Source organism: Moschus berezovskii, chromosome 13 (genome assembly GCF_049115385.1).
Source record: "Moschus berezovskii isolate FMDL1 chromosome 13, NW_MosBer_1.0, whole genome shotgun sequence".
Lineage (NCBI taxonomy): Eukaryota > Metazoa > Chordata > Mammalia > Artiodactyla > Moschidae > Moschus > Moschus berezovskii.
Window position 1 is genome coordinate 74,746,857 of NC_142472.1, and position 27,741 is coordinate 74,774,597.

General features: G+C 38.3%; 1 protein-coding gene across 2 annotated transcripts in view; it reads right to left on the reverse strand.

The window, feature by feature from the left end:
- Positions 1-223: 223 nt before the first annotated feature.
- AKAP11 (A-kinase anchoring protein 11) overlaps positions 224-27,741 on the reverse strand; it is a 50,009-nt gene continuing 22,491 nt past the window's right edge. The window contains exons 6-12 of one of the 2 annotated variants that reach the window (XM_055426037.2): positions 22,987-23,251; positions 17,482-21,964; positions 15,155-15,310; positions 11,707-11,790; positions 10,882-10,928; positions 6,847-7,007; positions 224-4,465 (exon numbers count right to left, since the gene is read on the reverse strand). In XM_055426037.2, the coding sequence (XP_055282012.2) occupies positions 4,325-4,465; positions 6,847-7,007; positions 10,882-10,928; positions 11,707-11,790; positions 15,155-15,310; positions 17,482-21,964; positions 22,987-23,251 (5,337 nt within the window). In that variant the 3' untranslated portion in view covers positions 224-4,324. The remainder of the gene's footprint in view (positions 4,466-6,846; positions 7,008-10,881; positions 10,929-11,706; positions 11,791-15,154; positions 15,311-17,481; positions 21,965-22,986; positions 23,252-27,741) is intronic. The other variant, XM_055426038.2, reaches the window with a different exon arrangement.

The window sequence follows — 27,741 nt, forward strand, 5'->3', positions numbered from 1 at the left end:
GCACTAAAATCCGAAAGGCAAACAGCCTGTCAAGTCATCCTGTCAGCATTCAGAGGCACTCGAATAAGAACTTAGGATTCAGTGTCCAATTAAAAATATTCTAGCTTCCACTCTTCTTTAAAATCACGTGAGACACACAGAGGTTGTTTGATGTGCCTTCTATGCTTTTGTTTTAGTTCAGTACTGAGTGTGTTAACAAGATACTACAGATTGAAAACCAAAGTCAGGCATCTTTTAAGTTTATTGGGAAATTATTAATTGGGAGAGAAAGATCACAGACTTAAACAACTGGAAAAAATAAAAGAACAATTGATTGCAAATTATTACAAAAGTAATTTCTGAAATGTTTATTTTTGAGCCACTGCAAAAACAAAATTTTAGTGCATCCTGAAGTTCATATTTTGGTAAATGAACATATTAAATTACTGAAAAAGCAAAAGAAAAAAGTTACTGTTATACAAGATCTTAATGGAATAATTCAGCACAGTCAAATGAACAGCTATAATTATTCAAAGCTGATTTTGCTCTATAGCTGGTATATTAAACAAGAATGTGAATTATTACTATCAACACTGCACAAGTAACAAAAGGTAGCAAATCAAGCAATATTAAAACTTGATATTAAATAGTGTTCAAACATTACAACAAAAAACAAAACAATGAACTTCGAGACCTATGATTCTACCCCTGTGAAAGGAATGTACACGGATGGTAGAAAAAAAATAAATAAATAAAGTGACAAGTGTGACCAACACTGCATCTGCATCTCCAGAGCAGGAATTCGGTGAGTAAGTCAATGTATGCAGGGCCTCAAACAAGAGTGAGAAAAAGCGCATTTCACTTGAGCACAGCTTCGTAATTCCCACGGAAACTCTACTTCTCCTGTGCTGGTGACGGGTGGACAGAGTTTGAAATGGAAAGGATTTTCCCTACACCCTGAATACGGATGCATTATTTTTCTTAATTCTATGGAAAGTTTCCCTTGAAAAAAACAAAATTTAAAGCAACAGACTGATGGGAAACTGATCATTTTAATTGTGAGAGAGTAATATTTACTAATCTGAGTCTAGACCCTGGTGATGAGTTAAGGTTAAACACTGCATCTGGGGAATGTGCGTGATATCAAAACCATGTGGGTAAACCATCTTTTACTTTATAACTGGTGCATTTAATAAGTAACTAAATTCTATCAGCAAAATAAAACCTTTAAGCAAAATGAAAGTATTATGAGTTGAATTAATTCATATCAAATATCTAAAAGGGTAAATGGAATGGTTGTCAAACTATGAAGATGTTATCACATATATTCACTGAGTAAATGTTCTCAAAGATTTTAAAACTCCATTAAACCATTAAACTGTGTTAAACCATCCCATAGATACTGTAATTTTCTTCTGTGATTTATAAATGAATCATTCCTTTTGTGAAAATCAGGAAATAGATCAAAATCAAAATGAGTTAATACCCTAAATATAAATGGATTTTAGACTTGGCTTGGAAAAAGAAGTTCCATCTGAAACAATGTTCTAAAAACCCCATCCAAGGCCTCCTTCACTTTTTTTTCACAGTTCTCCAATGGTTCTGAAACTGATAGAAAATTCAACCCAAAGCACATCACAACTTTAACATTTCTGAATAAGACATGATATTTCATAAGGGCCGAAGTATGCAGAATGGCAATATTACAGTATCATAATAAAATTACATCAAATAGATTTCTAACAAAATAAGACAGTCGTCCTCAACAAATAGATCTGTTCTGCAGGCTAAGCAACCAAATAGATCTACATCTTTGGAAAAATCACAAAGTGCCTTTAAACAAAGTAAGTTTAGACTGTTCTTGATTAAAAGATACTGTTCTAAACTCCAATGTTCTCTCTATATATAAAGAAGCTTAACTCCCGCTTCTTTTCACATTTGCCAACATTTAACATTTTTCTCTAAATCCCTGCACTGAACCAGTATGTGTGGAGCTCCACTGTGATCAGTACTATACACGCTAGTGTACAAGGACTGGTCTGTTGGGCCTCAGTGGCTGAACAGGGAACTCAGAATCCAGCACAGCTCCAGAAAATGAACAAAAACAAAGACAGAAGGAAAACCTTCAGTTCAGTTCAGTTCAGTCGCTCAGTCATGTCCAACTCTCTGCGACCCCATGAATCACAGCACGCCAGGCCTCCCTGTCCATCACCAACTCCCGGAGTTCACTCAAACTCATGTCCATCGAGTCGGTGATGCCATCCAGCCATCTCACTCTCTGTCATCCCCTTCTCCTCCTGCCCCCAATCTTTCCCAGCACCAGAGTCTTTTCCAGCAAGTCAACTGTTCGCATGAGGTGGCCAAAGTATTGGAGTTTCAGCTTTAGCATCAGTCCCTCCAATGAACACCCAGGATTCATCTTCTTTAGAATGAACTGATTGGATCTCCTTGCAGTCCAAGGGACAGGAAATCAACATTTTCAAGTACAGAGTTTTACAGAACTAATATACTGTCACTTTAGCTTAAAAGAAATTCAGAACTCAGTTTTGCTGTTAATAACACCTGTACATACACTAAAGATACCAAACACAATTTGATAGCTATACACTTGTAAAAATTCAACCTAAGCTTAATAATCAATTAAAATCTATGTTATAACAACCTGCTTCCTAACAATTAAGAACCTAGTCCAGTGCTGCTGCAGATCAAATTCTAAGACGCTAAAGACAGAATCAATTCTGCTTACATACATTTCCTACATTTCTCCAACCTTAAAAAATACCCAAAGAAACTTTAGGAAAATTTATTTTTAAGGCCTGCTCTATTTCTTCATCTTAAATTGAGAAAAATAGAAGCTTCTGTAAGTGTAACCTCAAAACATGTAAATAGATTTTGGCATTTTTCTTTAAAAGCAATGATTTCTCTGCCATAACTATAATTCAAATCAATGCAAGTGCCCTGTTCCTTGTCCCCTGGCAGGTGCTACTGTCCTCAATACTTTGTGCAGCTTCCATAAGAGTCAGTTCTCAGGAAAAAAAGAAAAAGTGAGAGCAAAACCAAAAGCCTCCAACAAAAAATTTATTTCCTCTCAATTAAAAATCTGCCAATGGAAGAACCAAAAATTCACACGCACATACCCTCATACAAACCACAATCCCGGTCCTCTATTCAAGTCAACTCACAGTTCCTAAAGACAAGTGGTACAAAATGCAGAGCCCAGAAAGACTGTATCAGAGGACTTTACAAAATAGTACAGATACATTTTACTGGGGAAGGGGTTGGTGGGAGGGTCCCATTTTTTCTAGAAAAAGCTTATCTCTGCTAAAGTGGAGTTTTAATTTAAAAATCCTTGCTAAAGGATTTTTTCAAAATCCCAACAGAGAAAACAATTATTGGGCTTCTCTAAATGCATTTCCAAATGAATATTAAGTTTTAAAATTTCAATATGTTTTGCACCTTTATTTTCATTTAAAGAGTAAGTTGGGGACTCAAAATCGTCAAAAAGAAAAATTCTTACTGCACAATCTTTATAGACATTTTATTTTAAAGCACCTTTTTAATGTTAACAGTGGGTTTGTAACCAGAAGAGTAAAATAAAAGAGGATACCCACCACTAGCAAGGCTAAAGTTCTCCTACACACACACACACACACACACATATACACACACACTCTCTCTCTTTCACTCACTTTCATGCCAGAACAATTGGCAACATTAGCAAATAAGATCATTTAATGAAAGGCTGGGGAAACTATCATTTATAGTATTTATAGAAACCTAAACTACTGTTTATAAGAAATTAAATAACTTGGGGGATTCAAAAAAACACCAATAGTTGAACCATGAAAATAAAACTGACCCTTAAAAATAGAAAAAGATGTCAGAGAAATAAATTAGCCTCAATGCTGTTTTTTCGATGTCAGATTTGTTATTAACAGGAAACCATTTGCTTGAAAAGGAGCAAAACTATAACTTTATCCCTGGAACGCACCTTCAGCCAGCTCAGTGCAATTTCTAGCAGCACTATTTGGATGTGAAAAGAATGCCGTCAGTCAATGTTCCTGAAAGTCTCACAGTCAGTCCTTCCTTCAAATACATGTTCTTAGGGTCTTACTTAACACACTGCACATGTGTACAGAAGAATAAATGAAGATAATATTTGACAGATTACTAAAGTATGAACTATATACACCATATGATGACACAACACACTTAATAGCTATTTACTTTCCTCCCAATTCACTTTAAATGTTAATATTCACTACTCAAATTTTACCCTATGCATCTTTATCTGTTTCTTCCTCTCCCAAAACAAATAATAAAATACACTTGTTTGGAGTTTGTTCTATGCATTTTCCAAGAGCCAGTCAAACAGGGACTTGCATCTCTCCTCACTGGATGTCTTCTCCATCACCTCATAGTATTTAAGCACAGCCTGCAGGAGGTCTCCCACCCTCCAGCCTTTTTCCTGTAGCCGTTTTGAAAGCTAGTAAAAAAGGAAGATAAGCCAAACATTAACCAAAAGCAATTTTTTAACAATAAAGTTTTCATTTTTATTTATAACACCAGATGAAACTGCTGTTTGCAGCAAAATACTGTTTCCCAGTTATAACAAGGTACTAAACCACCACTCTTTACACAAATTAAACATTCTTCCTTCCTGGCTTTTATACTTTCCTCCACAGAGTGACACTTTGGGATTGCGGGAGCCAGAACCCCACAAACCTCACCCAGCATAGTGTCTGTGTGGGAGTGGAGAGGCTGCATCTCTACAGGAAACTCTGAACTAAATACATCTGCCACACCCTCAACCAGGAACATAAAATAATAAACACAATGTCAAGCTTAATAAAAGGATGTGGATTTTCCTTCCACAACGGACAGTGTGGCTTTCTCCAATGGAATACGCACTCCAGGCTCAACAGAAACACATAAGATGTGTTCATGTTTCAGAAAAAATATAAATATTAAATACTGTGACAATCATTTTGTAGTATGTACAAATATCATTATGTTGTTCACCTGAAACTAATATGGTGTTATATATCAATTATACCTCATTTTTTTAAGTATAAAAATACAGGTTTAAATAAACTGTCATCACCAATCTGAACATGTCTTCAACTCAGATTTTTTCCTATTTAGTTCTATCAAAACTAATTGTTTGTAATATAAATATGCTTAACCTTTTCAAAAATAGCTTTACTGTTATATAATTCACATACAACACAATTCACCCATTTAAAATAGACCAGCCAATGGTTTTTAGTGTATTCACAGAGTTGAATGCAACATCACCACAAACAACATTAGCATACCTTTATTACCAAAAAAAACTCCTACCTGTTTATAACCACTGCCCATTCCTCCCAACCCTGTCAACTCGAGGCAATCACTAATCTACTTTCAGTTTATAGATTTGCCTATTTTGGCCATTTCATTTTAATGGAATCACAAAATATATGGCCTTCTGTGACCTGGCTCCTTTCACTTAGCATAGTGACTTCAAGGGTCCTCCACCTCCAGGGGATAGCGTGTCTCTACTTTATTCCTTTTCACTGATAGACAATATTCCACTGCATGGACAGACCACGTTTTATTAACCAGTTAATGGACATTTAGGATGTTTCCACTTGTGGCCTATTTCAAATAACACTACCTTGGACATATGTGTTCATTCCTCGTGGGTACAGACCTAGGTGGAGAATTGCTGGGTTATATAATAATGCTGTGTTTGACTTTTTGAGGAACTGCAAGAAAGTTTTCTTAGGTTATATGAGGATGCGGTTCCCTTACCTCAGCACCATCACACTCAGCTCTGCCTAAGGCCTTCCTTAGCCTTCAATTTATCCAAGACTAAACGACTTGAAAATGCTTCCCTCCATATAGTCAGTTCTAATACTTTCCCTACCCATTCTTTCCCCTTGACATTTCATTTCCTGAACATCCCCCTTCTGTCTTATTTTCTCCCTCTGCCTCTAAACAGAAATCTATGCTGGAAAAATTCAAGAAGTCTAAATAAAAACAACAAAATACAAAAACCAATTTTTTAATATATCTTTTTCACATACTTCTTTCAATAATATTTTTGTAAATTCTGAACTGGAAATCAAGAGGAACTTGACAATTCTTTTTTTGTTATTATTAATTATTTTATATTGGTTATTCTTCGAACAACTCTACATTAATATAGTAAGATTAAATGAAAGTTCTGATAAAGAAAAGCCCTGGACAAAAACCTTAAGGCTGCAAACTAAAAATTTTGGCTAATAACGTAACTGGTACACAGTAAATTATCAATAAAAATATTCTACTAATGCACCTAATCTGAATGTTTTATTATCAGAACCCTACTAAATGCTCAAAGTGAACTATTGTCCCTTATTAAATTTTTATAAACTTTTACTGGCTTCTGCTTATGCTAGCTACTCATACTAATGACACTGGATTAACAGAAGAGACATACTCATTACTAGGCATAAATATACATCAATTAAGTACAAAGAATAACTCAATCTTTTCATATGAGCACATGAAATACTTATTAAAGACACCCAGCTTTGAGGACTTGGGATGTGCCAGGCACTGGATTAAGCACGTTTTAACAGTGTTATATTTAATCCTCACAAACCTCTGCCAGGTAAATTCTATGCTCATTTCCACAGCCCAGATAAGACTGCTACTAGTGAACCTGCCCAAGGTCACACTGCGAGAGCGCGGCAGAGCTGATATCTGAGCCCAAGCACTGGACTCTAATGCCCAGGCATCTGCCCACTTGCTATCAGTGGGCATCTTATCAGATCAACTGTGTGACACAGAGCAGCATACACTGTGCCCTCACACCCACCCAACAAGATAGATACGTACTTGCATAAACTCCTTTTTCGAAGAGTCATGAAAATAAAGTTCTGCAACTTCTGCCTCAGAAGCAACGAGCCACTGAAGAATAATCCTTAGCTGGGGGTCTACCGTGCATGGCTCCATGTCAATATTTGTAATTAGCAGAGTCTTTCCATCTTGATCCAAACCTAAAATTTAAATTTTAAAGCAATATGCAGTGAAATTCATCAATTCAACTCTCAGTACTCTGGTTTCTAAGGATATACAAGCATTTTCCATTTCTTAAGATTCCAAGAAATTTTCCAAAAAAATAATCTTTTCTTAACTGCACCATAACACCAACTAAAAAATTACTCTGAAAGGGAAAAATAATGCTAAAATAAAGAAATAGCTTGATCATCTGTGACAGCACAATGTAAAACTCTATTCTGAGGCACTGAATTCAACTGGCAATTCACAAATGCCATAATTTATGTCAAAATCCACAGGTATAGCAAATAAAACTAAAATGCTACAATTACAATCAAAACACAAATAAATATATTAAATGGACTTTCAGAAAGCTTTCTGAACTAAGAGGAACAGCAGCAGGAGTGAATACTCAGATCATACATATTACAGCCTAAGTGCTGTTCTAAGCTCTTTAGACACACCAACTCCCTCACCCCTCACAAGCACCCTAGGAGGAGGGAACCGCTATCAACCCATTTTACAGGTGAGGGATAAGGGGTAGAGACAGACCAAGAGTCTCACAGCTGGGACACAGCTGAGTCAGGATATTAACATTGGCAATCTGGCTCCATGCTCTTAATCACTTCACTTTTCAGGCAAAATATGGGGGTAGGGGGAAGAAAAGTCATATGCAACCACTTACATCCAGAAAACCAAACCAGGGACTTTTCTGGTACACTCTTAAAAGACACTGTTCTCAAGTTGTTTTTATTTTTTTATAAAAAATGTTTTCAACATAAAAAAAGATGAACCTCTGTTGACTATAAAACTAAACCAACATCCTGTGTTGAATACCACTGCTTAGTGGTGGCTGGGCAACCAGCAGTGCTGAGGCCCAGGCCTCCCCCACAAGAGGCAGGCAGGGGAGCATGCGGGCAGACACTGCACCAATCTGCACCAGTAATGGACATTTGCTGGTGAATGTCCCTAATTTTTTTTACAGTTGGCAGGGCATTTTAGACCACTACTAATTTTTAGGGTTCCTACTTCATGGGAAATAGATGGAGAAACAGTGGAAACAGTGTCAGACTTTATTTTGGGGGCTCCAAAATCACTGTGGATGCTGACTGCAGCCATGAAATTAAAAGACGCTTACTCCTTCGAAGGAAAGTTATGACCAACCTAGACAGCATATTAAAAAGCAGAGACATTACTTTGCCAACAAAGGTCCGTCTAGTCAAGGCTATGGTTTTTCCAGTGGTCATGTATGGATGTGAGGGTTGGACTGTGAAGAAAGCTGATCGCCGAAGAACTGATGCTTCTGAACTGTGGTGCTGGAGAAGACTCTCGAGAGTCCCTTGGACTGCAAGGAGATCCAACCAGTCCATCCTAAAGGAGATCAGTCCTGGGTGTTCATTGGAAGGACTGATGGTAAAGCTGAAACTCCAATACTTTGGCCACCTCACGCGACAAGTTGACTCACTGGAAAAGACTCTGATGCTGGGAGGGATTGGGGGCAGGAGGAGAGGGGACGACAGAGAATGAGATGGCTGGATGGCATCACCGACTTGATGGACATGAGTTTGAGTGAACTCCGGGAGTTGGTGATGGCCAGGGAGGCCTGGCGTGCTGTGATTCATGGGGTTGCAAAGAGTCAGACATGACTGAGCGACTGAACTGAACTGACCTATAAGATTTTTCATTAAAAAAATTGGTTCATGCTATTCTCTTAAATGTATTATCATTTCCCTCCTTTCCACACTCTGATTCTCAATCAAAAATGGATCTGGCACACAACAGTACCATAGTCTTTGGGCCATTCTATAAATTCTGCAGAGGTCATGGTATTGAAAGGTTCTCTGTACCACTTGATTTTTCAGTTCAGGGTGTCTGGTTGCCTAACAGTGATCTCTAAGAGAGGTCATTCAACTCTAGTGAAAAGAGAAAGAACTGACATCCTACAACTACAAACAAAAATAAATAAATAAAGCTTGTTGCCTCAGGATTTCCATAATTCTGAATTGTTTTTAGTCAGCAAAAAATAAAGCAAATATTCTTCCCTTGCTGGCTCAGATGGTAAAGAATCTGTCTGCAATGTGGGAAACCTGGGTTCGATCCCTGGGTTGAGAAGATCCCCAGAGGAGGGCAAGGAACCCACTCCAGTATTGTTGCCTGGAGAATCCCATGGACAGAGGAGCCTAGTGGGCAACAGTTCATGGGGCCGCAAAGAGTTAAACACGACTGAGCAACTAAGTATAAACAAATAGTCTAACAAAAACTCTAAAAATACTGGAGAAGAAAGGCTACCCACTTCACTATTCGAGCCTGGAGAATTCCATGGACTGTATAATCCATGCGGTCTCCAACAATCGGACATGGCTGAATGACTTTCACATTTACTTTCCCTTTTCACCCCAACTTTATATCTGATGAGAAAAAAAACTTACTTCCAGAAACCCTATATGAAAAATGGCTACTCAGGAGTGGTTTTAGAACTAAAATAATAACAATCTTAGGTCTGAGGATTTGGACTCAAAACTGATACATGACCTTTCTAAACAAAAAAATACAATTGGTAATAAAACTAACTGGAAACCCAGGTGGAAAGTACATTTTTATAAATTTATTCCTGCAATTTTCTGTTTGCCTATTTCTAAAAGAGATGATTAAAGAATCACTGGTTCAAAAACTAATGTCTAAACATGAATATTCTTACATGCCACTCTATAGAAGACATTACTGGTATTTTCAGAAATAAGGGAAAATAAGATTTTGGGGAAAAAACTCAACACCCATCTAAACATAATGAAAACTCAGTTTAACATGAGAAGTTTTTGAGATTCGCTTAAGACATTCTAATATATTTAATTAAGAATTACAAATCACAGTCCATAACTCTAGTACTTACATATTTGGAACCATGATCATTAAAGGAAGAAATGAGTATTTTCTTCAAATATATGTGTGAGTGTAAGACTGGAATTAATGGAAGGGAGAATTCATTTAAAAATATCTTTATTTATTGATTTTTATAAGATTAACATCAAACACTAATTCTAGAAATAACTAGTTTGAAAGGAAAACAAATTTATATGTGATAATTATAATAATTACATCTCATAAAAGTTTTATATTTTAAACAAAATAATTATATGAAGAGACTATTATAAATTTCTCCCTCAAATAACTGAATACTTCTTTTAAAGTAGTTCGGTCTTTACACTGATGAGTACCCCTCCTTTTAGTTTTACAATCAAATAACACAAGCTGCTCAGCAAAAGATCTGACACTGGATAGATTAGTTCAAGAATAGCCTGATTTGGAATATTTCTTCATTTTTCAATTCCTTTATTATCTGTGTAATAAGAAATGTAGACAAGAACTTTTCCTGGGTCTACTCCAATTGCAAACTTCTGTAATTTTAATGGAAAACAATTTAAAAATAAGTCAACGTTTGTCCTAATAAATAATTTCAAGTTACACTGAGTAGTTTAAATGAGTAATATTGTGTTGAAGGGATCTCAAAAGACATTAATAACCAAATGGGAAGGGGAAAAAAAAACATTATGGAATTATAAAATGATTTTTTTCTATTATTATTAAGTCTTCAGTTAGTATTTCCCATCTGACAGGGCTCCATATAGGTTTTTATAAATGTCTTTTTTTGGGTATGTTTGTATTGCTTGAATGTTCCAAGTCTAGTAAAATAGCAAATAAATTAATGAATTTAAACAAAACAATAAAAATTTGTTTTGTAATGTAAAAACACTGATAACTCAGCAATAATACAGTGCCTATTTGATGAAAATGCACAAATATTAAAGACCTTCCTAAAGAACCTTATACAAAAAACAGGCAAACACTTTAACAAACAAACAAACAGCCAGTTACCTTCTACATCAGTCTGATGCTCTTCTTCATCATCATCTGGCCCATCACTTACCAAATGAAGCAAAAGAAGCAGTTAAAAAAAAAAAGCTTTAATTAATAATGGTATTAAAGCCAATTCTTAAAATGTGACCAAAATATGAATGTTACAATATGACATATGACATTTAAAAGGGGGAGAAATGACAATAAAAAGGAAGCTTTGCTTCTCACACCATTTCATGTTAAAATCTCAAGTGCCAATGATGCCTAAAGGGAAGTTATCAGTACCAGAATTTCTACCTGACCATGAGATACAGAGTGTCAAGTAATTACACAATAAAACTTAAAATAATTTAAAGCCAAAATATGCAAATTTGGTTTTAGATAACACAGCATTTGAATATCACAGAATGCCATGAATAATTATTTATTAGTGCTTCGGTTGATGCCATTTGTATATTTTTAACAGTTAAAAACACATTTTTTCCTATATTTTTCTTACAAGTGAAATGAAACTATATACAGAAACAAGAAAAACAAAACAAAACAACAGAAATCCTGTAGGAAGCAAGCTCTTTTTAATGAAACAGTAATTGGTAGAATGAAAAATAGCAAGCAGTGCAACACATGCATAAAAGTAACACATTTTGCAATTAGGTGTCAGTCGTATCTTAGCAGAGTTGAATATTTTCATTAGATGTAAATTTATCAAGCAGAATCATTCAAATATAGGCGAAAAGCAGGCTGATACATGTTGGCACTCTAACCCACATTCTTTTAAGAATACGATATCATGCATTAGTGGTGAAAGACTCATCAGTGTTTAGATTTCTGGACTGGACCAACCTGTCTGATGTTGGAAAGGATAAATTGTCCTCATACAAATCTCCTTCTAAACCAAGACTGCTCCAGCTACTGCTGTTACCATTACTGCCAGAGGAAGAAAAGAACAGAGCTGAACTAGAAAATGAATGGTAAAAACAACCCTGGTTTTCCTTGGTATGGCGTCCATCACTGATAACTGAGGATGTTCTGAAGCTGCCTCAGTGGGCGCAGCATCCATGGAGTTATGTGAAGACCATTGTTGCTACTACATGAGGTGTTCGACAGCTTCAGAGATTAGGGAGTTTTCTTACTTGTCCTCAGCAGTCCATGAAAATTATTCTAAATTTATATTTATTTTACAGATTCAGACAGTGACTTTTAGGACAGTAAATGAATGGAAGAACGAAAAGTTTTCACAATGAAATTAACGTCTATGGCAAAACTTAGGACATAATTTGTAAAAAGCCAATGCTCTTCAGTTTGGATAAAGTTTACACAGGTTAACATTCTCTCCAGTCTTTTTTTTTCCCTGAGTCTTTAGAAAGTGCACACAGTGACGGCCAGGGTGGGGAAGGAGGATGGGGAAAGGATGAGAAGGAAGACACTGAAACATATTCCCAAAAAGACCTCGTCTAACTACAGGGAGAAAAGACATCTTCTGATTTTAACTCATTATTATGTCAATTACCTTCATTTCATACATTATGAATAATTCAGCAGGTGGCAAATAATATACATTTTCTTCAGAATATTGCATAGCCAAGGTCTAATCAAGCGTTACACTTGGCAGATCAGCCAGTCACTAACACCCCACCGATACCTTCTTACACTACCTAATCAAAAGAAGAAAGCAACTACATTCTTCAAGTGCGGCAAAGCGACACAACACAAAGAGCGACTGTGTTCGGAAACAAAACTAAACTCAGTTTTTCAGATTAAAATCTAAACATGCAATTTTTAAAAATTCTTATCATTAAAATAATTAGTAAGCACATTAGTTTGCAGTGATAAGCAGCTGTATTTTCCCATAGTAGGCTAGACAATTATAAAAAATATTTACAGAATATAAAATTTGGGTTCTAAAAATGAATTAACATAAAATCATCTTTTATGCATCAGTAAATGTTGATACGGTTACCAAAAAGGGCTGATTATTTAAAAGTTCTAAAGAGTTTCCAGGCTATCTCAATAATTAACACGTACATATTAGCACTATCCAACTGTCACAAACTGTAATGCATTACAGAATAAAAATTAAAACTGATCAGTGTCTTTTCAACATTACATTCAAACAAATATAGCTCTAGTGTAAAACCATGAAACCAACCAGTTTTGCCTACATAGTCTGGGGACAGACAAACCAAAAACGAGAAAGTATGGAAATACAGAATGGTTAGACAGCTGTGAGCCAAAAAGACAGAAAATTAATGATCTCAAACACCATATTTACCTCTATTAATAGAATGATTATCTAAGCACAGAAAAAAATTACAAAATTAAAATTTTTACCCATTTCTACACTAAAGTCATGTATCTTTAAGTGTGGTCTCTGAAACACCTGCTTTAAAATCATCTGAGGCACTTATCAAGCATGCAGAATCTGGGGACTGCCAATGACATACAGTATCATTAGTTCCTATTAATTCTATGGTCAATTAAACCACAGTTGTTGTATTTTTTCCTAGACAAAATGCTATCAGGTCAGGTTTTTCCCATTCAAGTAATTAATTTTCCAAACCTAAAGATATTTATTCACATTAAACACAACTGGTTTAGCCTCAGCCTGATTTGGTCTTTCTGAACCCTGGTTCTGTTAACAGGATTACCTTTTCATCTCTGTTTTGAGTCACTCACAAATAATGCGTGCTCTACACCACCAATAAAATAATGCTAAAGAGGAAGAACCAAAGGCTGACCCTGGCAGGCACTTCCCTTCTTTTCATCATATTGGACAGCATTCCATATTGAGTCGTTCAACCAGCTACAGTCCTTTTATGGCCACTAGCCTCTAAGTTCGGAGAAGGCAATGGCAAGCCACTCCAGTACTCTTGCCTGGAAAATCCCATGGATAGAGGAGCCGAGTAGGCTGCAGTCCGTGGGGTCGCTAAGGGTTGGACACGACTGAGCGACTTCACTTTCACTTTTCACTTTCACACATTGGAGAGGGAAATGGCAACCCACTCCAGTGCTCTTGCCTGGAGAATCCCAGGGACGGGGGAGCCTGGTGGGCTTCCGTCTATGGGGTCATACAGAGTCGGACACGACTGAAGTGACTTAGCAGCAGCAGCAGCCTCTAAATTTTCCCACTTCAACACCAGGATTTCATAAGCAACAATGTCAGCTCCACTGAAATTCTAGAAGCCTGTTTCTCAAAGTGAGAGAATTTAACTGTAAACATTCTAAAGCTATGGAGAGGGCCAAATGATAATCTGTGATACTACCCCACTTCCTACTAGCAATTTTAAAGACTGCCTTTTTTGGATTTAAATTTTGTAAAATATTGGTGGCTTGTGTCACATTTTAAAAACTATGACAATAAAAATATAAAAATATTAACACTCACTGGTTCATCCAAGCATCAAACCAAGTACTCTGAGATGATGTGTTCTAACAGCTGAAAAGACATTTCCTTTCCTTCTGCTTCCTCATCCCCTCTTCCTTCCCCTTCCTGGTTAAGTCCATTCCAAGGGCCTGTTCTGCAGAAGCTCCACAGGGTCCTTTCTACAAGTGCCCAAAACCCCCTCCTCTCCCTAGGCTCAGCTATGGTCAGTGTTTACTATTTCCAAGTATCACTTAATGTGAATAAAGATTTTGTAACATTTTATAGGTTACTCAGGAAGGTCTGTACAGCATTACAAATAAAAGAAATAATTGTATCATAATGAAACTGATCATTCTAAATTGTATCATAATAAAACTGATCAATAAAATTGTATCATTCTAAAACTGGTTTTAGGAACAAGGTTAACTGAGAGAATGATACATGAAGCACCTTCTGTTATACTGTATTTTTGTAATGAGTTTACATATTTTCAGTCATTCAAGTATAACTGCTCAAGTTACAGTGTTCCTGAATGGACAAATAAGGAATCCTTCCCCTAGAAAAATAATACTGTAATATCAAGAAAATTACAGGACCATTTTGATGCCTTTTACAGATAATTATTCTTTTTCCTGTCCTTTAAAGTGAGAAAGACAATTTTTTTCTCAAAAGTTCAAGAGAAGGCCAAGTATAGCATGAAGCATATAAAATCAAATGTATGACATATTTTTCAATTATTGGCACAAAGAAAATCAGTCCAGCTAATATTTAATAAATGCCAAACCATTAGAAATAATGTGGTAACAAAATACACTTTGATAATACTGGTTAGGTTTACAAATTCAGAATTTTAAAATCAAATTCAATATAAATTTCTGAGGAGTCCAAGTACCTAAACTATGCAATTACATGTAAAATCATAGTTACCTTTCACTTAGATGGTGAAAACTACTGCTTTCATCCTGGTGTTCATCTTCGAAACTTAAATTGGACCAGCTCCCAGTACTGTCCTCACCAATACTGAGATGCATCTGCTGGCTACCAAGAGACTCAGCTGACTGAAAGTCTTCTGTTTCTTTTGGACTGAAAAAAGAAAGAAAGAAAATAAGTCCAAAAGCATCAGGTTCTGAACTGTATTATTAACAGGAATATCCACTTGATGATAACGACGACAAAAACAAGAAATGGGACCTTCAGAGTTAGACCAGTGGTCTCTAACCCTTTGTTTGGGTCTGCTAATAAAAGAGACTTGGCAGGAGAGCTTATTAATTTCAAAATTAATTGAGATACCCACTGATATCCCTAACCTACTTTGTTCATCTATTATGGGTCCATCCCAAGCACATCATTTATTTAAATTCTCTTTAAAGCAGTTCATATTTTCAACTGGGACACTATGAAGGAGCACAAGTTCCTAAGTCTGCCACAACTGCTTTGTAAAACAGTAACAGTATTTTTATTTATACCCAAAATTACCCCTTTTCTGGTTTTAAGAACAAAAAAAATTAGTTCAAGGAATTCTAGACTGTCAGTCGAGGCTACAGTCAGACTAGCCAAATCTCTTCAAGATTCTGAGCATGGATCATAATCCCTCTCATTTTTTTCCTCAACGAAAAAAACATTTACATTATAGTTTTATTCTATCTTCACAAGAAATTCCATTTGCTGTTCAATTACTGTGTATGCCCCTTCTACATTTTATTCTTGACTAACAGTTTAAAGTGATGTTTTAACTTTTCGTTGAAGTACAGCTAATGCACATTGTATTATTAGTTTCAGATTTATAACATAGTGATTCAGTATGTTTGAGGATATATGCCATTTAAAGTTATTACAAAATAATGGCTTATATTTTTCTCCCAATGCTATACAATTTATCCTTGTTGCTTATTTTACACATAGTAGTTTCTGTCTCTTAACGCCATACCCCAATCTTGCCCCATATTTTCAAACATGAAGAGGGGAAGTGTTAGTCTTCTGATCAAAACCTCCCAGTGGCTTCTCATCAATCAAAGTAAGAGTCCAAACCCTTTTAACATGCATCTGGTATGATAACCTCTCATGACCTCCACTGGGCCCCTGGCTCACCCACCTTAGCCACACAAGCCTCTGCTGTTTCCCCAACACGCAGTCCCACTAACCTTGGCTAGGAACCCCATCTCCCTGATTCTCACTCAGCTTATTGTCTCTTCACATTTGGCTCGCTGTTCAAATGTCACTTTGCCAGAGCTGCTTCCTGCTACCTCTTCTAAACTGCACACCACCCCCGCCTGCTGCTGCCCACCGCCACCCCGAGCACTAGCTCTCTGCATCTCCATATCTTAAGATGGCCAAGAAAAGAGACAGTGCTTGTCATGGCATTGACAAAAGCTACTAAAATATCCTGGGTTACCATGTGGCTCAATGAAATTCCTTCTCAACTCAAGAAATTTTCTTCTTCCATGAGACTAACAAAAATAATCCTACAAACTGATAACACAAGTCAGTTCTGATGTTTTCCCAGGGAGAGAGGCGGCTAAAAGTGAACATCTGAACTAAGCTGTTAGAATCACTGAGCACAAGGCACGGTCTCTGAAACACAGAACACTGCAGGACTATCACAGAGAACTGTCCCTTAGACGGCGGCTTATCAAGAGGAGTGGTGGCAAGAGTGAGCTATTTAGAGAACGCTTGCTTTCTTTATGGGGCTTCCCTCGTGGCTCAACTGGTCAAAATCCACCTGCAACACAGAACCCTGTGTTCTGTGTTCTGGGTGGGTAAGACCCTCTGGAGAAGGAAATGGCAACCCACTTCAGTATTCTTGCCTGGGAAATCCCACGGACAGAGAAGCCTGGCACGTTCAATTATGCTCTTTGTAAGAAAACTTACCTTTGTGAATAGAAATAAAAACATAATCTCAGAGTAGTACATTAATATGGTGATACTCCGTATTTGCTGTATGAACTTCTCCAGCTGTTTCCTTGATTCAACCTTACCTACTCTACAGCGGTGTAAACTTGGGCAAGGTGACTATCTACTCTAAGCCTCACCTTCCAATTGAGGAAATGGCTCATACCTTCCTTCCCCCAAAGGGCTGCTGGGGGATAATGAGACAGTGTCTATGAAAAGTAACAGGTAGGATATCAACGATATGCAAATATAGTAGGGAGTATTTCTTTTTGTTCATTTAGGATTAAAAAGAATCACATCTTTCTAAGACATAAATAATCAAGCCAACTCTTTGTTGCAAAACCCAAAAGAAATCAGACCCTTACCTGCTGATGGCCTGTCCAGCACTGACCACTGCTGATGTCAGTATCTCTGTGCTGAGGCTTTCAGCAAAGCTGACGCCTTCCTGTCCGATCCCACTGTCGGCTGCCTGGCTGGTACTGCTCAGCTCTCTCTCTGCCTTTTCAATCGCTTCAGCAACTATCTTCTCAGCAAGCACTGTCTTCTTATCAAGATCAACGTGAATCTGAGGGACATCAAGATGAAAAATCCTAGATTTCTGATAGAAGTTGCTAAGCTGTGAATGAGAAACTGGCTTACTGCCAGCAAGCGAATCCGGTCTGGGAAAGTGAGGAGACGAATTTCCAGTGCAGTCATGGAGCTCTTTACGGTCACAGTATCGGCAAGCCTGACCCACCAGAGGTGACAGCTTTTCTGCGTAAGTGATCCTATCAACTGCTTTTGTGGCTTCAGACATGTGGAAGATGGCAGATCCTAAACCCAGCTCTAAAGTGTCACCCACGACTTTGTTAGCATACTGCTCTATAGCTTGAATGACAGTCTCTCCATAGCCACACCCACTCAAGCTGGCTGTACTCTGAGAAAATCTGTGATTCTGTGAAGAAGGCTGAAGAGACTTGGGAAACTCTGGCCCTACATGAGTCTCAGTATCTTCGTCACATGCGTTTTTTTCACAAAGGCAAGAATCCATTAAGGATTTTGGCAAGCCACCTGTCGATGCCATCAGCTCTTCTGTAACATCTCTTGTGATGCTGTGAGCAAGAGAGGTTGAAAAACTATGTAGTTCCAAGCACTCATTTCTGCACGTATCTCGTGTCCATTCACAAGTCTGGTTTTTATGAACGTAACTTCCATCACTTCTACTTTGTCTTTTTTTATCTGCTTTGTGCTGGTGTTCTTTATTTAAAAACAGCAACAGTTCATCGTTGGTTTTCACCTGTGAGCTCTGCACAGGGAATATTTTGGAGCTGCACTTCACTTTGGCTGTTTTAGCTGCTTCGTGCAATCCTGACTTAACAGACCGATAGGCAAGTCTGTTGGCGTACTGGTCCATAATTAACTCACTGTTGCCACCTTCCTGTTTTAGTATTTGGATAATGTGACCTGCATACTCATCTGTCACACTTTCACAGCTGGGATACTTGCACGTTAGACCTGACAGACAAGAACTTGGTGGCAAAGGAAGAGTAAACGAATCTACTCCTCCCAGGTGTGCTACAGCCTCGACATCCAACTTCTCTTCTGATCTATAATCCTGGTCACCATCAACAAAACTGTTCCTCTTCCTCCGGAAAGACATACAGCTCCTAATGTTTGCTATTTTTTCAGCTTCTGTAATGACTTCTGCTGCCATATCACCTGCAAAACTGCATAATGCTTGTAAGCTTTCATCTGAGCAACTTAAAAAAGCAGGTGATAGGCTTCTTTGACTCTGTACATTTAAGCAAGGGCTTTTCACTCTGGCTTCTTGAATCACTTTATTATCCAAATGGGAAGCCGCCATTTCAGTTGCAAGAGAAACGATGTGTGTCGCTAACGCGTCTGCAAACTGAACTTTCTTCCCCACTGGCTCCAACTTCACATCAACCTCTGGCTGCTCTTCGCCTTCACTACTTTCAACTTCTTCTGAGAGAGACCGCATGAGCTTCAACATGAACTCTTCTTTTTCTATTGCATTTTGTTCATTTTCAGACAAACTGCTTACAGACGAGTTGTGAGGTGTGGACGGTGGTGTGGCCGGTGCAAACTCTTTTGCTAACTCCCCCTTAAGCTTTTTGGTTAACTTCTTGATATCCCACTCAGAAGGAGCCTGGGATGGAACCAGAGGAGTTGACGGAGGGGTGTCAGGTATTATGTTCCCGTCTCTCATTTTCTGTTTATCTTCCACGTGCAAACCATCTGCACAGGTGAGCACTGTGGATGAGAAAGCATGTGAATGGGGAAAAGAGATTTCCTGCCCAAAAGCCAAGGGCTCAAGGGCTGATTTATGCAAATTCTGCTTTTTCACAGATTTGTCCTTAGCAATTTCCTTCAGATCGGGTTTCTGGCCCGCTGCCACTGGACAAGGTGGTAGTGCCTCCAAAGAAAATCCAGGAGCCACAGAACCTTTACCTTCTGAAACACAATCCTTTCCTTCTGAAAGTGAACAGTGAGTTAAATGAGCTTGAGCTTCAGGAAACTTGGGGAACTCTTCCAAAGTCAACTGTGACTCGTCTGCAGGAACAGGCAGGGCATTCTCACCCGCACTGAGGGTCACTGACTTGCTTTCCCCTGTGGAGCGTCTGATGGTAGATTCAGATAACCCATCAGCGAGCACGTCCTTCTTGCTAGCCTCACTCTGTGGCAGAGTCGCTTGATCCCAGTAGAAAGAAGGGGTTTTTCCCTTTCCTGTTTGAGCTAAACAATCTGTGTGTTCTTCTGTTTTTGCAACTTTGGAAGATGTCACTGACTCTATAGTTTCATTTACTATCGTTTGCACCATTGCGGAAGAAAAATCGCTAATAATGGCAGGATCATTTGTTAACTTTGAAGAGCTTTTTGTTTCAACAACATCACTAGTTGGTTTCACCTCATTCTGGCTACCAGGGTTGTGGTCTGAAGGTAAACAAATATTCCTGAGACAAGCTAGCTCCTCTTCTTTGTTTTTTGTGGCAACACCTGCTGGAGTAGGACCACCATTCAAATGACTATCACCACATGATGGAAGAGACTTTGTCTGATACATACTAGAAGAAATACGGTATGGGAGAAGGGCACTTCCTGCCAAGGGCACTGGTATTGAAGTAACAATTCCTGAAGTACAGAACAAGGCCTGCTGCACTGTGTATTCCTTTTTATACTCTTGCACTGGTTTTGTCACCGTAACTGTTTGACTGTTAGAAGTAGGGGAACACACAGAAGTCTGTGTCGCTGGCACTACATCTTCTGTGCTCACGAACTTGATGTTATCTGGGGAAACACTAACTGCTGCCTTTGTGGTAAAGGTAACATCAACTTGAGACAGCTCAATGAACGCTTCCTGTATTACAGATTCAGACAGATCTCTTGCATAGGACTTCACCACTCTGTCTTCAAAGTGAAATGACCGACCCTGCAGAGATGCAGGTGTCGGAGGATACGAGAACTGACACACTTCCATGATGCCTTCAAAAACAAGCTCTTCGGCAAGATCTGCAGCAAATCTAGTGACAGTGTTAGTGAAGATCTGTTTCTTTACATACTGTAGATCTTTTAAAGCATTTGAGAATGCCTCACTCACCAAAAAACTAGCCAGGCCACTAATGGCTCGTTCTTTCAGTGAAAAAGCACGCTGCCTTCTCAGTTCATTAAATGCCATTTGAAAAACAGATGACGTCAATTTGATGGCTAACTGGCACAAGGCACTGGTACATGAAGAGACCCCTTTCTGTAAGTCTTTAAATGCACTGCCAAAACTTTTTTCCACGAGATCTGCTGCAAACTTCTGAATGCTATCAATCATTAGGGATTTATTTTTAGATTTACTTTTTTGATCAAGGCTTCCATGCTGAAGAGCTACCATTTTATTTTCTCCCTTTTTAATACTATCAGTGTTGGATGTTGCATTAGTATGTTGGCTATGAAGAATTGAGCCCAGAACTTCACAGGAAAGGCTATTTGCATAATCTTCATAGGTATAATAGTCAGGATTTTCATGACTCCGATCTCTACCAATATCTGTTTGGCAAAAGCATTCAGCTGGAGTACAGCCTCCAAGAGGACTGAAAGCAGAGGATCGAATAGGACTAAATAAACCACTGTCTTCCCCTGAGGCCTTCACGGGGCGGGGAGAATCTGGGGCATCACACAGGTTACTATAAGGGGATTCTGGTTTACGAGGTGTTGGCTTCCTAACGTTAGCTGGGAGAGCTGGCCGATCAAACTTGAATTTTTGAGGATTCATAGTAGTGGTTACAGAGCACAATTTTTCATGTTTGTGCCCCTTCTTCTGCGATGGCTTCCCTACGGCAAGATCTTTTAGAAACGGACAAGCAGTCTCTAAAGTTTGTTCTAGTTCATCAAACTGATCAAAACTATCGAAAAACTCACTAACTTCTGAGTCTGAATCCTCAATATCATCTTTCGTCACAGGAATTTTAGGTAACTCAAGTTTTGCTTTCAAACTTTTTTGATAACCTTCTTCATCCAAGAAAATAACAGGACTTGGACTTGAGCACTCTGATTCAGACGAGTAGGCAGGAGAAGAGGAGAACAATGGTTTCTGGGCATCACTACCTTTCTCTGAAGTAGCAAAGGACCTATAGAAACTCCTCTGGACCCATGGTTCAGAGACTGATGTCGTGACTGAAGTTCTCACTGGAGGCACCTTTTTATGTCCCAGAATGTTTATTAAAGAAGCTGAAGGTTTAGCCAATGACTTCTGCTGCTCAGAGCCAACCAGAACCCTGAAATCATGGGTATCCAAATGGTGACCAGAAATAGTCTGTGAAGCAGCATCACACTGGCTCCTTAGTGCAATTATGTTTAATCCTAGAGGAAAAGAATAAAGTGATTATTCTTGAAAAGAATTTTTTAATTGATATAAATCAATGAGAATAAGTAGACTTGAAGCATGAAATAGTCATTTGTACTATAAATATCTTCTATACCATTCTGTTTTAACACAGGGATCCCCAACCTCCAGGATGCGATGCCTGATGATCTGAGGTGCAGTTGATGTAGTAATACTAGAAATAACATGCACAATAAATGTAGTGCACTTGAATCATCCCGAAACCATCCCCTTCCTGCCCCAGTTCCATGGGAAAATTGTCTTTCATGAAACCAGTTCCTGGTGCCAAAAAGGTTCGGGACCACTGAATTAACAGATTCATCTCAAGATATACTTAACAGCAAGTATTCAGTTCAGTTCCGTCACTCAGTTATGTCCAACTCTTTGCTACCCCATGAACCACAGCACGCCAGGCCTCCCTGTCCATCACCAACTCCTGGAGTCCACCCAAACCCATGTCCATTGAGTCGGTGATGCCATCCAACCACCTCATCCTCTGTCGTCCCCTTCTCCTCCTGCCCTCAACCTTTCCCAGCATCAGGGTCTTTTCCAATGAGTCAACTCTTCGCATCAGGTGGCCAAAGTATTGGAGTTTACCCATTACTAAAATATTCTCATTCTACCCCACATCTAGGAATACCTGGTCTATAGAATATCTAGCACGATGTCGCATGTTAGAAATACTAATATTTAGGTGACCCTGCCAGCTAACTCAAGTCGGAACTTAGGCATTTTCCTAACAGTTAAACTAATAAGGGAAACAGTGTCTGAACAATACAACCTAATAAAAGAAAGAACAAAAATAAAAACCAGGTAACAATGACCTTAAAAGACAGAAGAAAGTTAATTCTTCAATCAGAAAAAAAAAAGGGATCAATGCTTAAATTTGATCAAATTTCAAAATAAATTTCAACTGAACAAGTCTGTCTTAAAACTTTTAAAACTGAACTTTAAACCTTGATTCTCTATTTCAAGAAAAAAAATCTAGTGAAGAACAAACCATCATTATATGGCTTTGAAGTCTCTTCCTCCTCTAAGTGCTCAAAAGCAGTGACAAAGTCATCTTCAATGGAAGATACAGACTGGTTAGTATCATCATCGTCTTCATTGGTGGCCTCAAGTTGGTGCTTGTGATGCAAATATGTGTCCAGGGTGTACCTTATGCCAGTAGCATATTTACTTAGGAGACTAAAGATAAAATCAATTTTAAGTCTTGGTAATGTAGGTGACACTCTCATGACACAGAGCATTCCACGATGTTGACTCTGGGAAAAGATAAAAGATGGTAAAACTTTAATTTCAAAATATACTATACTTACAAGACATATTACCTGGAAATGAAGCCCAGAAATAACATGATACCATTTTTTAAAAAGAAACACATGCATCCTAAAAGGCTGCCTGATTTTGTAGTGTTTAATTATTTTCTTCATTCTTTCTCCACAACAATTCTCACTTTCCAATATCTTTTTCTCCCACCTTTCTCCTATCTAGGTATTCAAATTCTACCTATTCAGTTCAGTTCAGTTGAGTTACTCAGTCGTGTCTGACTCTTTCCAACCCCATGAATCACAGCACGACAGGCCTCCCTGGCCATCACCAACTCCCGGAGTTCACTCAAACTCACGTCCATTGAGTAGGTGATGCCATCCAGCCATCTCATTCTCGGTCGTCCCCTTCTCCTCCTGCCCCCAATCCCTCCCAGCATCAGAGTCTTTTCCAGTGAGTCAGCTCTTCGCATGAGGTGGCCAAACTATTGGAGTTTCAGCTTTAGCTTCAGTCCTTCCAACGAACACCCAGGATTGATCTCCTTCAGGATGGACTGGTTGGGCCTCCTTGCAGTCCAAGGAACTCTCAAGAGTCTTCTCCAACACCACAGTTCAAAAGCATCAATTCTTCGGCGATCAGCTTTCTTCACAGTCCAACTCTCACATCCATACATGACCACTGGACCATAGGCTTGACTAGACGGACCTTTGTTGGCAAAAAAATGTCTCTGCTTTTTAATATGCTATCTAGGTTGGTCATAACTTTCCTTCCAAGGAGTAAGCGTCTTTTAATTTCATGGCTGCAATCAGCATCTGCAGTGATTTTGGAGCCCAAAAAAATAAAGTCTGATACTGTTTCCACTGTTTCTCCACCTCTTTCCCATGAACTGATGGGACCAGATGCCATGATCTTTGTTTTCTGAATGTTGAGCTTTAAGCCAACTTTTTCACTCTCCTCTTTCACTTTCATCAAAAGGCTTTTTAGTTCCTCTTCACTTTCTGCCATAAGGGTGGTATCATCTGCATATCTGAGGTTATAGATATTTCTCCTGGCAATCCTGATTCCAGCTTGTGCTTCTTCCAGCCCATTGCTGCTGCTGCTGCTAAGTCACTTCAGTCGTGTCCGACTCTGTGCGACCCCATAGATGGCAGCCCACCAGGCTCTGCCGTCTCTGGGATTCTCCAGGCAAGAACACTGGAGTGGGCTGCCATTTCCTTCTCCAATGCATGAAAGTGAAAAGTGAAAGTGAAGTCGCTCAGTCGTGTCCGACTCTTCGCGACCCCCGCCTCCTTAAATGTCAAAAGAACTTGCCATCCATTTCTGCAGCAGTGATGCTTTCCTGTATTACTATACAGCCCTGTGCTTTTTCTTACTTAATCATTTACCTGGTTCACCAACTATATTATTAACTGCTTAAGGACAGGAACCAGGTCTTGGTCTTCCTGTACCCCATTTTCCTGTAGCTTTCAGCATGAAAACACATTCTCTTCTATCATAAAAGAACTGTCCCTTCCTTTCTCCTAAATTCCCCTAGATTTCAATTTCCAAGGTTTATAGCTTTGATTAAAAATAAAAAGTCAACAGAATTTTCCCATACATTTTTTAAAAGACAAATATTGACAAATGACTTGTTCAAAAGACTAGAAATGAGATAAAATAGTTGATCACCTCTTCTTGTAAATAAAACAAAGTAAATATAAATGAAGAATCTAATGAAGGAAATGAGAACAGTTCTACTTTTATCTGTAAATCTCATAAAAAAACATAGTCTATAATACTTGAAGGAATAAATAACCTAAATTTAAACCTACTGATTCAATTTTTAGGAGGGAAAATATGCAATGCATTTTTGTTTGATGCAATAAAAATTTATCAATAAATTAACACTTAGTAAAGAACTAAATGTTCAATGTTATGAAACTAATGACCTCACTGAAATGGTGACATTTTTGCTTATAAATAAATAAGCAACACATCTTCAGGTACTGCTCTAACATGAAATTTTTTAAACCAGAAAATGAGTTAAAGTATATTCTTTAAAAGATACAGCTCAATATTTACATAAATTTGGAGCTGGAAAGAAGAGGGAAAATTTTATATGATTTACATACACTCAGGTAAAAATTCAAGAAATCCACAATTAATCAATTTTCAGAAAAAAATTAGTATGTCTTACATACCACTTATGGAGCTTCACACATGGAAAATCTAATTTAAAGCTATGACCAAAATTATTTTACCCTTCAGTGATTTCAAAGACTCAAGAGTTAGATTTCTTATGAATTATATTTCCTTGAGATGGTATTAAACAAAAAGAAACTTCACCCAAGCATTTTAAAGTTTAATGCTCTAAATTAACCCCTTCATGGATTGCAGCCTTGTTGTGGCAAAGTGGTTTACGTAACTCAATGAAGCTATGAGCCATGCCATGCTGGGCCACCCAAGACAGCCAGGTCATAGTTGAATGTTCTGACAAAACATGGTCCACTGGAGGAGGGAATGGCAACCTACTCCAATAATCTTACCTGGAGAACCCAGCAACACTATAAAAAAGGAAAAAATTATGACACCAGAAGATGGGCTCGCCCAGGTCAGAAGGTGTCCAATATGTTACTAGGGTACAGGAGAGGGCAATTACAAATAGCTCCAGAAAGAATGAAGACCAGGGGCCAAAGTGTAAACATGCTCAGTTCTGGATGTGTCTAGTGGTGAAAGTGGTCATATATATAAAGAACAATACTGCACAGGAACCTGGAATGTAGGTGCATGAATCAAGGTAAATTGGATGTGGTCAAACAGGAGATGGCAAGACTGAACATCAACATCTTAGGAATCAGTGAACTAAAATAGTTAAGAATTAGCAAATTTAATTCAGACGACCACTGTATCTACTACTATGGGAAAGAATTCCTTAGAAGAAATGAAGTAACCCTCATAGTCAACAAGAGTTCAAAACGCAGTAAGTGGGTGCAGCCTCAAAGATGACCAAATGACTTTGGTTTGCTTCCAAGGCAAACCATTCAACATCACAGAAATCCAAGTCTATGCCCCAACCATTAATGCCAAAGAAGCTGAAGTTTACTGGTTCTATGAAGACCTACAAGACCTTCTAGAACTATCACCAAAAAAAAAGATGTCCTTTTCATCACAGGGGATTGGAATACAAAAGTAGGAAGTCAAGAGATACCAGAGTAGAATAACAGGAAAGTTTGGCCTTGGGAGTACAAAATGAAGCAGGGCAAAGGCTAACGGAGCTCTGTCAAGAGAACATGCTGGTCACAGCAAGCACCCTTTTCCAACAACCCAAGAGACAACTCTATACATGGACATCAGCAAATGGTCAATACCAAAATCAGATTGCTTATGTTCTCTGCAGCCAAAGATGGAGAAGCTCTATAGTCAGCAAAAGCAAAACATGGAGCTGACTGTGGCTCATATCATCAGCTCCTTATTAAAAAATTCAGGCTTAAACTGAAGAAAGTAGGGTAAACCACTAGACCATTCAGGTATGACCTAAATCAAATCCCTTATGATTAAACAGTGGAGATGATCAATAGATTCAAGAGATTAGATCTGGTAGAGAAAGTGCCTGAAGAACTACAGAAAGAGGTTTTTAACACTGTACAGGAGGCAGTACAAAAAACCATCCCAAAGAAAAAGAAATGCAAGAAGGCACAGTGGTTGTATGAGGAGGCTTTACAAATAGTTGCACAAAGAAGAGAAGCAAAAAGCAAAGAAGAAAGGGAAATACATACCCAACTGAAACCAGAGTTCCAGAGAATAGAGATAAGACAGCCTTAATGAACAATGCAAAGAAATAGAGGAAAACAACAGAACCGGAAAGACTAAAGATCTTAGAGAAAATTGAAGATACTAAGCAAAGATTTCAAGGAAGGGCACAAAAAAGGACAGAAATGGTATGGACCTAATAGCAGCAGAAAATATTAAGAAGAGGTGGTGAGAACACACAGAAGAACTATACAAAAAAGATCTTAATGACCCAGACAACCACAATGGAGTGATCACTCACCTAGAATCAGATATCCTAGAATGTGAAGTCAAGTGGGCCTTAGGTAGCATTTCTATGAATAAAACTGGTGGAGGTGATGGAATTCCAGCTGAACTGTTTCAAATCTGAAAGATGATGCTATGGAAGTGCTATACTCAATATGCCAGCAAATTTGGAAAATGCAGCAGTGGCCATAAGACTGGAAAAGGTCCGTTTTCATTCCAAGGAAGGGCAATGCCAAAGAATGTTCAAACACCAGAGAATTGCACTCATTTCACATGCTAGTAAGGTTATGCTCAAAATCCTTCAAGCTAGGCCTGAGCAACACATGAATAAGAATTTCCAGATGTACAATCTGGATTTAGAAAAGGCAGAGGAACATGAGATCAAATTGCCAACATTTGTTGGATCATGGAGAAACCAAGGAAATTCCAGAAACATATCTACTTCTGCTTCACTGACTACGCTAAAGCTTTG